At 34.3% G+C, this 15466-nt stretch overlaps 1 protein-coding gene across 1 annotated transcript in view; it reads right to left on the reverse strand.

Annotated features, from left to right (window-relative positions):
- The window catches only part of pkd1l2b (polycystic kidney disease 1 like 2b), a gene marked incomplete at its 5' end in the record, with an annotated part of 38515 nt that overhangs the window by 21914 nt on the left and 1135 nt on the right, over positions 1–15466 (reverse strand). The window contains 10 exons of the mRNA XM_084109665.1: positions 2858–2983; positions 4025–4145; positions 4249–4373; positions 8126–8275; positions 8354–8494; positions 8623–8747; positions 8838–8976; positions 10078–10139; positions 11351–11461; positions 12203–12385. Coding sequence (XP_083965791.1) covers positions 2858–2983; positions 4025–4145; positions 4249–4373; positions 8126–8275; positions 8354–8494; positions 8623–8747; positions 8838–8976; positions 10078–10139; positions 11351–11461; positions 12203–12385 — 1283 coding nt within the window. The remainder of the gene's footprint in view (positions 1–2857; positions 2984–4024; positions 4146–4248; positions 4374–8125; positions 8276–8353; positions 8495–8622; positions 8748–8837; positions 8977–10077; positions 10140–11350; positions 11462–12202; positions 12386–15466) is intronic.

The following is a 15466-nucleotide window of genomic DNA, read 5'->3' on the forward strand; positions in this document are numbered from 1 at the left end:
CACTGATACGGATTTCCCTAATAAATATTTACTGCAATTGGATCTTCTCCCTTGTTTCCTGTGTGTGGATCGTGACAGTACGACTCACTTTATCAGTTAGTGTTTTCAGTGGCTGGAATTTTGTCAGTCAAAAGTAGTAGATCTCCAGCCACCGGAAACACTAACTGATAAAATGAGTCGTACAAAACAATGTAGTCAATGCTCGAGTTCATGTGTAGAGCCCCTGGTGATACTTCGAGCACAGTTTCATGTTGTGTCGAGCCTCCTTAGTGTTTTAAAAATAGCGATTTTGATGCTATCATAGAAGTGCCCCATGCACTCCCATTCAAAAGGCATTTTTACCTAAAACGAAAATACGGTATCAATCTTAAAAGTGGCGTTTCCATTCTAATTATGCTTTTACACGAAAGTTTGGCTCTGTTAGATTAACAAAAAGAGCCTAGGTTCAATTTTGCCGAGAGTTACCCTTGAAGGGTCAAATTTATTAAATTGGGCAAATTAGCGTGAGAGGGTAAAACCAAAAAAGTGCCGATGGGAGTGGAAAGTTCTGCGTTTGATCTACTAATGACGCGCAAATTAAAAAACACAGACACAGCTGGTTTTCTGGTTTAAGACATGCTTTTTGGGGGGCGTTAAATAATGCCGCAAATACCAGTAAATTGACTAGCACAAACCTTAGTAAATCATGCGTGATTCATTTAAATACTCTCCTCCCATACATTTTTAATCTGAAAGGGAAACTCCTACAAATGCATATGCAATAAGGTCAGCCACAAAAATAACCCTGTCCATGCCTTTTTAGCACTAGTCTTTAGTAAATCCTGACAGTAGTTTTTTTTAATGGCAAAATAAGATTTGGGCTGCCGCAAGCTGTTAGTAAATCTGGCACTAAATGTTTACTGCAGTCCACATTCAAGATATTGGAGAGAGTTGGGAAGAGTTGGAGAGAGTTGGGACTCAGGGAAAGCTTGGAAAGCTACAAGCTTTATACTGTATATCGATCAGCTAATGTATCTGTGTTTTAATATGCTCCCGTTCATAGAGATTTTTAGATGGATGCGGAAGCTTTTTAGGTCGGGTAGAATCTGCGATCTCTGACCCAGTTCGTTTGCTGGCTTCCATGGCTGCAAAACACAATTCCACCTGATCCACCAACAATCCGACAAAGATCGCACATTTCAAAGTAAAATAACTGTCTGTAACATTTTTCCAGAGTACAGGTATGTGAACTTAACATGTTTTCTTTTTTTTTTGCTTTTTTTGAACATGAACATCAGTCAGAAATTAAGTCTTAACAATGACATGGTTTAGTTTTTTTTTTTTACCCCTTATCCCAGCTTATCCCTTACCCCCCCCCCAAATTTTTTTTAATTAATTAATTACAGAATAGAACAGATAAAAGGGAAAGTAAATAACAATTATACAGATCAATAAAGAGTTAGGTCTCAGAGAAGAAAATACATGATGTTTAGACTTTACAGGACTAGTAACTTAACATGTTTCCTAAATTTCTGCAAACATATTATGATATTTTTATTGCTTTAGCACAACCCAAAAAATTACATACAGCACCCTTATTTGCATGTTTGCTGTGTCAGTGCCATTGATTGGTCAAATGCTGCACGCAACCACGTTCACATATTATATATTGCAGACTGTACTCTCCAGTTTATACTGAATGTACTTTTTGTACTATAAAGGTAAAAAAAAAATTAAACGGTTTCTTCACTCCCAATTGTCGCGTTTTATGTCACCATTTACCGTTTTCCCCCTCACACACTGAAATGATTGGCAGTGTTTCTGTAACTGTCCAACGTGAATATGTGGCACATGTTGTCTGTTGCTAAGCCGATTTCGTGACTATGTTGGATGTGGGAATATCTCAATTTAAATGAGTTGACCACAAGATGTCGCCATGACACAACGAGTGAATTTTTTTGTGTTTTTGTGTCAATTATGGCAAAAATATAAAAAAATACCAAAAATGCCAGTGTAAAAACACAAAGAAAAAGTTAAGGTATCATTATATAAACTTGAAGTCTAATGTTAAAGTGTTTTTACATTTGACACAAGGTAGCCCTAGGCCCTGTCCCAAATGGCAAACTAAGCACTTGCAGTCTTCCTACATGTCCACACTTTTGTGACGTAACGTCGCTTTGACTGTCAGGAAGAAATCTGCTCGCTTCAGTGTTTCGGCAAAAGTGTGCATCGAGGGCGCATATCGACCTTCTTCACATATCACGAGCACCCTTCTGAAACCTAAAATGACAAATGGGACACCCTACAGTCTTGTGGACATAACGGACACGTGCACGTGGTAGCCATTGTAAGTCCACAAGAACGTAAGTGCATATAAAGTGTGCCATTTGGGACAGGGCCCTACTCTTTGGTGGAGGCAGCAAGCAGGACTGACGATTTGTGCTACCCGCTATTAAACTATTAATTGTACTATTAAAACAGTAGTCAGATTAAAAGTCAGAAATATGACTTCGAGCGACATTCCAGATGTTATTTTCGAGTAGGACATGGAAAAATCCAAATTCAGAGTTGTCTGGAACGCAGCATAATACAGCATCGTTTTACACTGTACAGCTTTGGCACCATAATGCGATTCATAATCCCAGGTAAATAAAAAGGTGCTAACAACGTTTGAAATGTTCCTTTACCCGGGGTTAAAGCGGGGTTTAGAACGAGAAGCCCTTTTGAACATTTAATTCCCCATGCAGTTTCAAAAATTACTCTTACAAGTCCATTTGTTATTTTTGTAAATCCATTTTGGTGATGCTAGTGGTGCATAATATTACACACTTCACCTTTCCAGTTCCAGTTACTGTCAAGAGGTAATTCGTCTTCTTACCTCAATCTCCTCAGTGAGGTTTGCCACTGGAATGCCAGAGCCGTCTGTTTTGGAAAGGGACAAACCAGCCACAATACTATGAATGGGCTGACCTTCAATCCATGGATCAATGTTAAAATGTGTCATCTGTAAAAAAAGGACAGGTATGTGTACTGTATTATACAGTGCTATGCATAAGTTCAGACACCCATGCTAAAGTTGACTAAAAAGAGGAATAAAAAATCATCTTTTGGAAATTGAACTTAATGCCTTAATTGCATCCTGATAAAGTTCCCTTGGCCTTTGGAATTAAAATAGCCCCACATCATCACATAGCCTTCACCATGAGATTGGCATGGAGTACTTTCCATAAGATCATCTCTCAATGCAAATCAAACCAGCTTTTAGGCTAACTGAAATAAAACCATGCCAATCTCTAGGTATGGTGAAGGCTATGTGATGATGTGGGGCTATTTTAATCCCAAAGGCCAAGGGAACTTTATCAGGATGCATAGTATCCTGGATCCATGAAGTAACTGGCCTTTAAAAATAAAAATCTGCCTGCCTCTATGGGAATTTAACATAGGGGTGTCCAAACTTATGCACCCTGTATTTTAAGGAAGAACATTTATTTATTTACGATTTTTTTAATTAAGGCATTAAGTTCAATTTCCAAAAGATGATTTTTTATTCCTCTTTTTAGTCAACATTAGCATGGGTGTATAAACCTATGCATAGCACTGTATGTGTAAAGGATCTGTAACCTTAGTACAGCATAATAAAATGCACCCAAGACATATGTTATTGTAGAAAAGATCCAAACAAGTGCAATCCTAGGATTTCAACTAGAATTGTGGCTCAGAAGAATATTTAATTTCAAAAGGTTGCAAGTTTGAATCATTCCTGACTAAATGTTTTTGAATGAACAAATTAAAATTGTCTGCTGTACATCAGCAATAGTGACATATTTTGTTGCACTTTTAACTAATAACTTTTTAAAGACAGGTAAATGGAGGATTTAATAGGAAATGAACTCAGAAATTTTACACTTGCTGATGTTTCCTCAACAAACTTGAATATATAATCACATGAAAGACAGGAGGGCTTTGGTGCAGGACAAATAAATAAATGATCTCATTTAGTCATGTATAGATGTTTTATGGCTTGTGGTGAATGAAAAACACTCACTTTCACATCCACTGGCTCATCTACAGGCAGTGTTATATCAGAGCCCAGATTTGGAAGCTTGAAGCTGGCTAGACTGTTCTGGACGCTGAAAGGCTCTTTCTGGAGGTTAGGTGGAGATAACCTAACCAGAAAAAATTATAAATATAATTTATATATTTATATATATTTATATAATATTTTATTTCCACTGATCACAGTGATTGATTGAACTCTGATTGTCCTACCTGTTGACGTAAACATTGACATTAGGAGTGCTGATGATGTTGGGCTCCAGATCAGGTAATTTATTTTTCAGCAGGAATGTCTGCACATCGTCCACTACATTGACCAAATAACCATAGATGTCAGCCTGAAAGGCAATGAGAATACATCAGAAGATTTCTTCACTTAGTTAACTGTTTAAGAACATGATAGCAAGTAGTCAACACCTAACTGGTACAAACTGCTAGATCTTGGATCAGCAAAAAAAAAAAAAAAAAAAGCTTCGTTGTCATGCAGTTTAACATGCACTGAACAAAATTATAATTTGCACCAACTTAAAATAAAACAACTCTAATTTGTTGGATCAAACCTTAAATTTAGAGTTAATATTTTAATCCAAAATATTTATTTTCCCAAAGACAAAAACATTCATACAAAGTAAAAAAGAGGATTTATTATAAAGGCCATACAATATACTAATCAAAGTGATATTTCTTAGATTTTTTTACAACTCAACTTAATTTAACCAAAAGTTAAATTAGCTATAATAGGAAAGTAGAATTTTTATGGAGCCTCTAAAGAGACATGGTGATGGAAAAAATGGGAGATGGGAGGGAAAAAAATGCTTTTACGTTCACTTGTAAAAAAAAATTGCATTCGCTCGCAAATAAATCAAAAGGTTTGCGAGTGAATGCAAAGTTTCTTGAGGGAACGCAACATTTGTGAGAGAGCATTGACTTATTATTATTTTTTCTCTCATCTCATATTTTTTTTCCACCACCATGTCCCTTTAGGGGCTCTGTACATTATAACTTTAGATAAGACTAAAAACACTTTGTTAGTCAGTGTTTAATGAACTTTATTTACTATTAATGAAGACAAATTGGAAAGAACTTAATGTTTATTGTGATGTCTTTTTAAAATCATGTTTTCTGTTATGTACTAAAAAACCCGACATACAATTTTAACTAGATGTACCGCATGGCGGTACAAAATATGACCGGCGCTCAGGCCTGCACTGGCTTTCCACAAAAATAAATGACGTGGAGCAATTTGGCTGTATTGCGTGTTTATGTATATACCTAAAAAAAGTAGTAGTATGTGCATGTCTGTCTGTGTGTGTGTGTGTATGTGTGTGTGTTTGTGTATGTGTGTGTCTGTGTGTGTGTGTGTGTCTGTGCGTGTATGTATGCGTGCGTACATGTGTGTGCGCGTGTGTGTTTGTGTGTGTGTGTCTGTGCATGTGGATTTGTATGTGTGTGTATGGGTGTGTGTCTGTGCGTGTGGATGTCTGTGTGTGCATGCTTGCGTTTGTTTGTATTCCTGCATGTGTGTGTGTGACAGTATCATCCTAAACCAGCAACCCTTCGCTCAACACCACCATCTACAGGCCGATGAGTGTACAGTCACTAAATGTGCACATAAATGAATTTATTTTATACCCCCCCATGGATGAAATTCTACGAAACTTAGCATACCCCCAGAGGATGTCAAGTTAATCATACACATGAAATATGGTGCAGTTCTGAACATCTCCACTGAAGATAGGGGCGATTAAAGCAGAATAATATTGCATTTTCATTTTTTATGGGAAGGGGCGCAAATCACAAATGAGTGATTATGGGCTAGGTTGATGTGGGCCCTTAAGACCAACATACCATAAAAATTTCTTCATCCTCGGTTCCACGGTTCAGGTAGTTATTTAGGAAAAACTGCATTTTTTGGGTTTGGGGGGGCCCAGCGCGGGGGGGGAGTGGCCCCCGGGGACCAAACGAAATTTTTCCGTACAAGTCTAGTGGGGCTACATGCCCACCAAATTTCATGTTCCCCGGTGTTTCGGTGTCCCTGGTATCGTTTACGAAAAATTCAGTAGATGACGGGGAAAAAAAACGAAAAAAAAAACTTTGACAATCCCTATATGACCGCTTTCGCTAGCTACGCTAGCGGCGGTCATAATTAAACCCACAATAATTTCTGCAGTAAGTAAAGTGAAATGTCAATGTCAATGTCAAGTGAAAATACAATTTATACAAAGTTGTTTCTTCAATTTTATTTAAATTCTTTACATTTTTTCGGTTACACTGTATTTGATGGTCTACTTTAGACAAAGTGCTAACTTTGCAACTACATGTCAACTAACTCTCATGAGAGTAAATTAGTAGACTGTTAGGTAACGGGTTCAGGTTAGTAGAGTAAGTTAACATGTAAAGTTACTTAGTCAGTAATCTCTATTGGAGGAGCATCAAAATAAAGCATTAGCAGATACAGTATTAAGCAGACAATCTACTAATACTCTAATGAGAGTTAGTTGACATGTAGTTGCAAAGTTACTTATAGATAGTAGAATGTCTTAATTGGTCCATTGAAATAAAGTGTAACCCTTTTTTCTATTTACTTTTAGACAAACTGAACAAAACAGGCTTAAACCGGAAACCGTGTTTTTCAATTTAAAGGTCCCATATTGTACACCTTTAAGTTTTATTTAAGGTTTTGATGTCCTTTAGAATATATTTTTGCAGTATAAGTACCAAAAAACATCTCAATATACACTACCGGTCAAAAGTTTTAGATCGGTAAGATTTTTAATGTTTTTGAAAGAAGTATCTTCTGCTCACCAAGGCTGCATTTATTTGATTAAAAAACAAACAAAAACAGTCATATTGTGAAACATTATTACAATTTAAAACAGCTGTTTTCTATGTGAATATATAGTTGTGTTATTTATTCCTGAGATCAAAGCTGTATTTTCAGCATCATTACTCCAGTCTTCAGTGTCACATGATCTTTCAGAAATCATTCTAATATGATGATTTGATGCTCAAGAAACATTCATATTTATTATTATTGTTGAAAACAGTTTTTTATATTTTTATTTCATCATGCTATGATAAAAAGAAGGTTCAAAAGAAAAGCATTTATCTGAAATGGAAAGCTTTTGTAACATTAAACACTACCCTTCAAAAGTTTGGGGTCAGTAAGAATGTTTATTTTATTTTTGGGGGAAATAAATAAAATAAATCAGTACTTTTATTCATCAAGGATGGGTTAAACTGATCAAAAGTTACAGTAAAGGCATTTATAATGTTAGAAAATATTCTATTTTAAATAAATGCTGTTCTTTTGAACTTTCTATTCATCAAAGAATTTTGAAAAAAAAATATTCAACTGTCTTCAACATTGAAAATAATAAAGAATGTTTTTTGAGCATAAAATCAGCATATTAGAATGATTTCTGAAGGATCATGTGACACTGAAGACTGGAGTAATGATGCTGAAAATTCAGCTTTCATCTGAGGAATAAATTACATTTTAAAATATATTAAAATAGAAAACAGTCATTTTAAATTGTCATAATATTTCACAATAATACAGTTTTTTTATTGTTTTTTATCAAATAAATGCAGCCTTGGTGAGCGGAAGAAACTTCTTTTAAAAACATAAAAAATCTTACCGATCTAAAACTTTGACCAGTAGTGTATATTTTACAGCTCCTTTCTCAGGAGCTCTTCCAAGAACAGGCCTGTCTACTTAATATTCATGAGCCTCTCTCCTGATTGGCCTGTTGTTTTCTGAGTGACCCACCATTGGTGGGGGTGGTGACTGAAGGCGGTGACTGAGTAGTTCTGACGTCACGGAAGTCACAGCGGCTCATGAAAAGGCACAGCTACTTTATGTAGGCTGTGTGCATTTGTCTGTGGATTGACTGTTTTGAAACGTATATGGTAGTTTCGTAGCCCCTAGACCTCTGTTATCATGAAAGATTTCAGTTTTGACAATATGGGACCTTTAAACAAAAGACACAGCCGTTTAATTTTTTTCCCAGCGTAGTCTTTAAACCAACAATCCTAAGAAAGAAAATATTTGCGGGTTTAATCAGACAATTTCTTGGAAAAAACGTACCTCTTTGTCCTTATTGAAGGCACCGAGAATGTGACTAGAGGACTCAATGAGGAGTTTGGCTGTGCCAGTTAGTGCAGTGATGTTATCTGGAGTCAGATCGATGGATGTGAGACATTCACTGAGAACGTTTAGTATGGAACCAGACAGCTCCTGTGAAAGAAAAGTGCCTCATCAGCCATTATAAGTAACATTTGATCACATGTCTAATGATGTGTTTGATCACAGTACCTGAGCATTAACATTCACTTTGTCCTCATCTGTAAGGATGCTTTTCAAAGCAACAGCATAGAAATGTATGGCTGTGGGTTCCTGGAGTGGCTTGCAGTCTTTTAAAATTGAACTTATATCTGAAAGAAGATCCTCTTTGATCTGGAAGTGGGAAATGGATATTTGGGAATATAGATTGGTGTGGAAAACCTCAAAAACACATTTTTTCATTGCTACGTATAGGCCTACAAATGAAGTCTTGTTAATTATATATCTTTGATTCTTTTTACCTCTTCTGTGTCGTCTGCTCTATTAGTATCAGTCAATTGTTTTTCGACGTCTTCCTTGAGCTGATTCTCATCTTTGGAATATTGTATGGTGAAATTCCTATAATAAGTTGTTCCAGCTTGTTGGCCTAAATCATACAGAAATAGTTATTAGATACCCTTTGTACATAGATGTAATACAATTGATTCTGTAGTCCAAAAATGTGAAATCAACGCACAAGCCACCATCACGAGGATATCCTTCTTGAAAGATCCAGATAATGTGATAATGTGATTAACCAATGTGCCATCATCTTTGTCTTGTATATTCAGCACCGTTTTGCCTTGTTTACTGCAGTCTTCCATCAAACTGTCTTTCTAGAAACAGAACAATGTATATGTGAAAAAAGCCAGTTATAATAAAAAATAGACAAGCATCTGCATATCATTGAGAAAGTTAAAAAGGTATAGAGATTGTATTCAGTATATAGTAATACTGAAAATAACATCACCACATACATTTGAAATAGACTATACCTACCTCATTTTGATTCAATTCAATGCCTTGTTCCACATACCAGTTATATTCGGCACATTTAGAGATTTCTAGCTTCAATCTGACTTTCTTATTTTGACCAGTGACATCACAATCTGAGCAGCTGGGAGAAAATACAAATACATATAGATCAACTTTCTTCATAAACTCCAAAAGTTATGAAAACCTCAGCAAGTAAATACAATTTTTTTTTTTTTTTGGTTATACTTTATTTCGACTTGTCAACTAACTCTCATTAAAGTATTAATAGACTGTTAGGTTTGGGTTAGTAGAATAATTTGACATGTAGTTTCAAAGTTGTAGTTAGCAGATGTCTAAAGTGGACTATCAAGATAAAGTGTTACCTTATTTTTTTAGGAGTTCAAGGTAAGTCAAATGTAAAGTAAATGTCACAAAAATATGTCTTACTTGATTTGCTGAGTGTCTGTATTCTGTTCAACAAGATTACAAATCCCTTTTTCTCTTGAGCCATCCCTCTTTTGTATAGCCCTTTTGTGAATGGCCTGTCTCTGAGTACTCTGATACATTAAAAGGTTTAGGAAAGCAGCATTTAGGAATCAATCTTAATAATAAATTCATCCGTTTCCACATTGAAAATTACTTAAATGACTGAAGGTAAAATTGATCAATAAATCCTGGAATCCCTGGAACTATTACATACTGTATATTTTGATGATTTTCAGTAAATAAATATTGTAACTAGGGAAAAAAAAAGTTCACCATTTGTTGGTTTATGATTTTTAATAACTAAGTCTATAAAATGTACTAAAATCATATCTTGTTAGAGGAAAGGTGTCATCATGACAAAGTAAACCTTGACAAGCTGTTTAAAGAAAATGTATTTAAATTGAATAGATAAAAGTACAAAGAGCAGTTCTAAAAACGTTTAACGCCATCACACAAAGAAAAACTAATCTGATCACCTCAACAAAAGAATCTTCTCCACCATCATCTGCAGATCTTTTCACAATAACACCAGAGGCTCCTGCATTATGGAAAATATACATTGTTGGGTGAAACAGACGTTAATCATATCCTTTTTTCATCCTAAACACACAGGTCTTCAGCTATAGGTTATTTATTAAGACAAATGTAAACAGGTTTGCTTCTAAAACTTCAATGTCTGTAATATATTAATAGTCTGAAAGGAACAATAGGAGTATCATTAGCATCTTCCTCTATCCACCTTATTTTTAATATGCAGCCCATTAACCCCAAAACAGTCCATTATTCTGCTTGATAATGCAAACAGTATTTATCATATTATTTTAATTTATTACCGTTGGCTAATAATAAACAATATGGAATTTCCGCCACATATGAAAAAAAAATCATGCTTTAGTAAATGTTAAATATAACATAATTAAGACAAAGTCATAATTATGACATACTAAGTCATAATTTCTTTATTTTATGTCACAATTATGACATAAAAACATAAAATGATGTCACAATTATGACATAAAAAAAGAAATGATGACATACTAAGTCAAAATTATGACAGAAAAAGTCATATGACTTTATGACTAATGTATGAGATAAAAGGCCACATTATATGGAGTCTATAAGGATATGGTATGGAAAAAAAAATGAGATGGGAGGAAAATTTATATGTCAATGCTTTTGCGTTCCCCCGAGAAACTATGAGTTCTTTGTGAGTGAACGCAAAAGTTATGTTTTGTGAGGGAACACAACAGTATTGACATATAATTGTTTCTCCCATCTCATATTTTTTTCGTAAAATTAATAATAACTTTTTATGTCCTAATTATGACTTGTTACTACATGTTTATTACTAATAACAGTAAATTATGCATAATTGCAAGTAACTAACCCTAAACCAAACCCTAACCATAACTAAGTACATGTAGTTAATCAATATTACTCAGTACTTAATTGAGCAAGTACAATGTAACTAAACGTCACCTTAAAATGACTTAGTATGTCAAAATTATAATTTGCCAAAGCACGATTGTGGCAGAAATGGGCTTTCGTAAAAACACACTGGTTTGTAGCACAAATAGCATATCATAATTTCCAACTTTTTAAAGGATGTCATAATTATGATTCACCAAAGCATGATTTTTGGGCTTCCATAAAAGCACGCTTGCTTTGCAGCATAGATAGTTTTACTGTGTACTGCACTTTGCAAAATAAGGTGGATACTGTAAGTAGAGAAAATAAAAGAGCTCTCACGGCTTGTGCAGTGGTATTCCACAGACAGGTAACTTCCCAGGTCAGGACACGGCTCTCCACGAGATGAAGCATCTGCCACAGCCGTGCAAACCTGCTGTCCGTTACACAGCTCTTGGAAGGCAACAACAAACCTCATCATTACTATTCATCACTGCCAAAACAGTCAAAACAGCATTACTGAGACACAGTAAACGAATAGATGCAGACATTCTCAATGCTTTTTAAACACTAAGCACTTTGACAACAATAGTAAAGTACTATTGAAACAGAAGAATCATCTTCACAAAGAGATTGCCTGAATCCTCTGTAAATATTTGTTCACAAATAAATATGCTCACAATTCATTTTGCCTAATTATGAGACTTTTTCAGGTGCATTAGCTCCTATTGAACTATCAATACATTGGTCTTTTTAAAGTTCCCTTTGTTTTCCTGCTTTACATGTGTTATGATGTAATATTAAACCGCAGGAGCCCTACATATTCAGGTAAAAGAAAGCTCATTGAAGCTCTGTTTGCCTTTCAGATTTCATATTGTTTGCTCTGCATTCGAAATTAAAAGAAAGTAGTCAGAAAAAGAGCATCAATTCACAAGCACCACACAAAAGCGCTTTCTGTCCTTGACAGGTGGACACACTAAACACTCATTAAAAGGTTTCGAAATAAAATGATGCTCTCGTATTACATATGTACTTAAAACCATGCCGTTCCATGGTACAGTAAACCAGGTACTTGATACCATGGTACTGAATAATTTCCATTTCATTATACAAGATTCTTTCAAATGCCAAAATACTTAATAGCACCAAGGTTTTTGCTTTGTTTTGGTACTTTTCGCAAGTGTCGTCCAGTACCTGCGACTAAATCCCGCACATCGACCCAGCCGCACTGCTGTGGTGAAGCTGTGCGAGAGCTTGGCGTGGTCCTGCAGTAATGTGGAGTCTTTCTGCCATAGAAACCCTCATCGACCTCGATCACCTGATCTGAGCCACACTGCAGGATAGCGCTGTCCACACACGACAGAGAGCGTCCCAGTTCTTCAGGAAAGACAAAAGGATCTCTTTTAAACAGTTTCATTTTTAAAACGACATCATGTTTCTAGTTAAAATGCCTTATAATGTTCAATTGAAAGTTGTTGTTTTTTCTTATTATTTCTATTTTTTTAGGCATGCAATTAAAATGTCTTAGGAGTTTTTTTTTTTGCCACGCTGTAAATAATTAATTTATTTTATTGGTGTAACTCAATATAATTGGGCTTATTCATATTACACACTTTAAATAACTAATCAATAGGGGTGTAACGGTACATGTATTCGTCCCGAACCGTACAGTACAGACATCACTGTTCGGTGCACACACTGTAAAAAATGATATGATCAATAAGTTATGACAACATTTACGTTATGACAACATTATGACAAAATTATATAATCAATAAGTTATGACAACATTTGTTTTTACATTGCTTTAACTCATCAAAATAAGTTAAGCAATACTTTTTTTTTATGTTAATACAAGATTCAACTAATTTTTTTAGGTCAGTTTAATGTAATTTAAGCTGATTGTACTTAAAATTTTTAGGCAGCAACTTTTTTTTTTTTTTACGACGAATACATCCAATCACAGGCGATCCTTAAGGGGGCGCGTGCGGCAATGCAACGCTGTTTACTATCAGTATATAGCGCAGAAGAAGAAGAGAAGATGGATCGGTATGTTTTACATCTCTCAACTAAGTTAGTGTTTCAACTGTGGAAAAATACCAATACAACAGCTTTTGAATTTAGAAGTATTACATTTACCTCAGGCGTTTAGTGCCGACAGCAGGTTAGTTCGCTAGAGAAATGTCTAAAAACTCTAGAGAGAAGTAATTCATATACCGGTATGCACTTTTAACCTATTCATTATATTTACTTAACCTGTTAGTAATGTCTTGATTATTTTATGTATTTTTAAACAAATTTATCATGAAAACAAGTTATGACAGCCGCTATGTAAATGATTATATTTCAAAAATGAATTGGAGTTGAAAATTAACTTTAGAATTAGATTTGGAAGTTAATGCAAAACCTGCCTTATGCGCAATTTACAGTACATATTTGAGTGTTGATTATTGTATCTAAAAATAAATAGCAACTGAATTTAATCATTTGAGCGCTGTTGTTAATTGTAACCTTTAATATTATAGTAATGTTAGTAATGTTGGCTCCCCATAAAGTTTACAGCATTAGCTAAGATATATATATATTTTTGTCCTTAAAGACAATGTTTATTATAATAGAATTTCTTTAAACACATACACATTTGTTGGGAAAAAAACACAGTTTAATAAAAAAAGAAAAAGCAATTTTGTGTTTAGTTTCCTCCCCCCTTGTTGTACCGAACCCACACTAAACCGTGACTTCAATACCGAGGTACGTACTGAACCGTCATGTTTGTGTACCGTTACACCCCTACTAATGAGCATACCAATATATTAGAATACTTATTATGCTTAATTATAAATACCATATAAAAAGAAGCAAACCGTAAAACACACCAAACTCACAAATGAAGTAGAATCTCTGACTACATTTACTCAATATAAGTGGGCTTATTCATATTATAATCTTGTGGTTTTTTTGTTTGTTTGTTTTTTTGAGTGTTGGGGAAAGTTACTTTAAAAAGGAATGCATTACAATATTGTGTTACTCCCTAATTGCATTACTTGTATAGAAAATAATGTGTTACATTACTTTTGTGTTACCTTTTCTTACCTGGGCTGGACTTGGGTTGTTTGTTTTATAATGACAAAAATAGTTCTGTTTTTGGCAAATGTAAAAGCCCTTTCACACCAAAAGTGAAATGACGCAGGGGAATAAAGTTCTACACTCTTACTTCAGCAAATAAAGGAAACACAAATGTGATGTTTACTTAAAGTCATTCTTGCTTATTCCTATGGTTGAATTGGATCATTAAAAGTCAGCAGCAAAGACTTTAGTTAATAAAGTGAGATTAAATACATAAAGTATATTTGTGTTATTTAACATATTTAATTACTGTGGGTTTGCGTGTTATTCTGAGTTTGCATTTCATGGTTTTTATTCATTTTAAGGAATACTGAATTTGTTTTTGTGCAAGTGAGATGAGTAAATGCTCACAATAGTCTAAAACTACAATAACCATCATGTTCACACACAGCGCCTTTGCACTTACTCCCGATTTCTCTCAACATGAGGACAGGAGAGGTGTCAGTCAATAAATGGGAAAAAGTAACTTGCCAGTACGGAAAAAACTGGCAGCTGTGGTTACCAGAACAATACTGTAAAAAACACATCAAACCGTATACTTACGGAGTTACATGTAAATTTAACATTTTAAACATGTATATTTAACATTGGATTTCAGTAATATGATATAATGTTAATTTACCAACCTATTGAAGTATTAATATCTGTTTTGTACCATAGGATTACATTATATAGAAGGTGCACAGTGTCATTCACACAAACATTAAACACCATCATGGTAACACACATGAAATTTTAAAAATACAATAAACATTAATTTAACAACATTAAATGTAATATAAAACCCTAATGTACATAACTGATAATAAAAAAACTAAGAAAACTATGACGAAACATAGTTATTTCAACAAAAATACATCAAATGTGAAGTGTCATGCAGGGAATTGTGGGAATGTCAATTTACGTTTTTTTCACTGTAAATTCTACAATGACTTGTAAATTTAACGGTATTTTACAGTAAAATGACATTAAATTTACAATTAGATCTATCACAGTTATTTACCATATATAGTACGGAAACTTTCTGTTAACCAATTAACAGTTTTTCACTGTAGCATTTTTACAGTCTTTTACTGTTAAAATCACGATAATTTTTTACAGTGTAACAGATATTTTGTTAAAAGTAATCCGCTACTTTTTACTTGAAAAAAGTAATCTGATTACAGAACTCACATTACTTGTAATGCGTTACCCCAACTGATGAGCATACCAAAATATTAAAATACTTATATTGTTCTGGACAATTATATATAAATACTATATAAAAAGAAAGAAGGCATACCACCAAACTCAAAAATTAAGTAAAATTCCTGATTAAATTTACTCAATCTA

This window comes from Abramis brama (assembly GCF_963993115.1).
Source record: "Abramis brama genome assembly, chromosome: 3".
Taxonomy (NCBI): Eukaryota; Metazoa; Chordata; class Actinopteri; order Cypriniformes; family Leuciscidae; genus Abramis; species Abramis brama.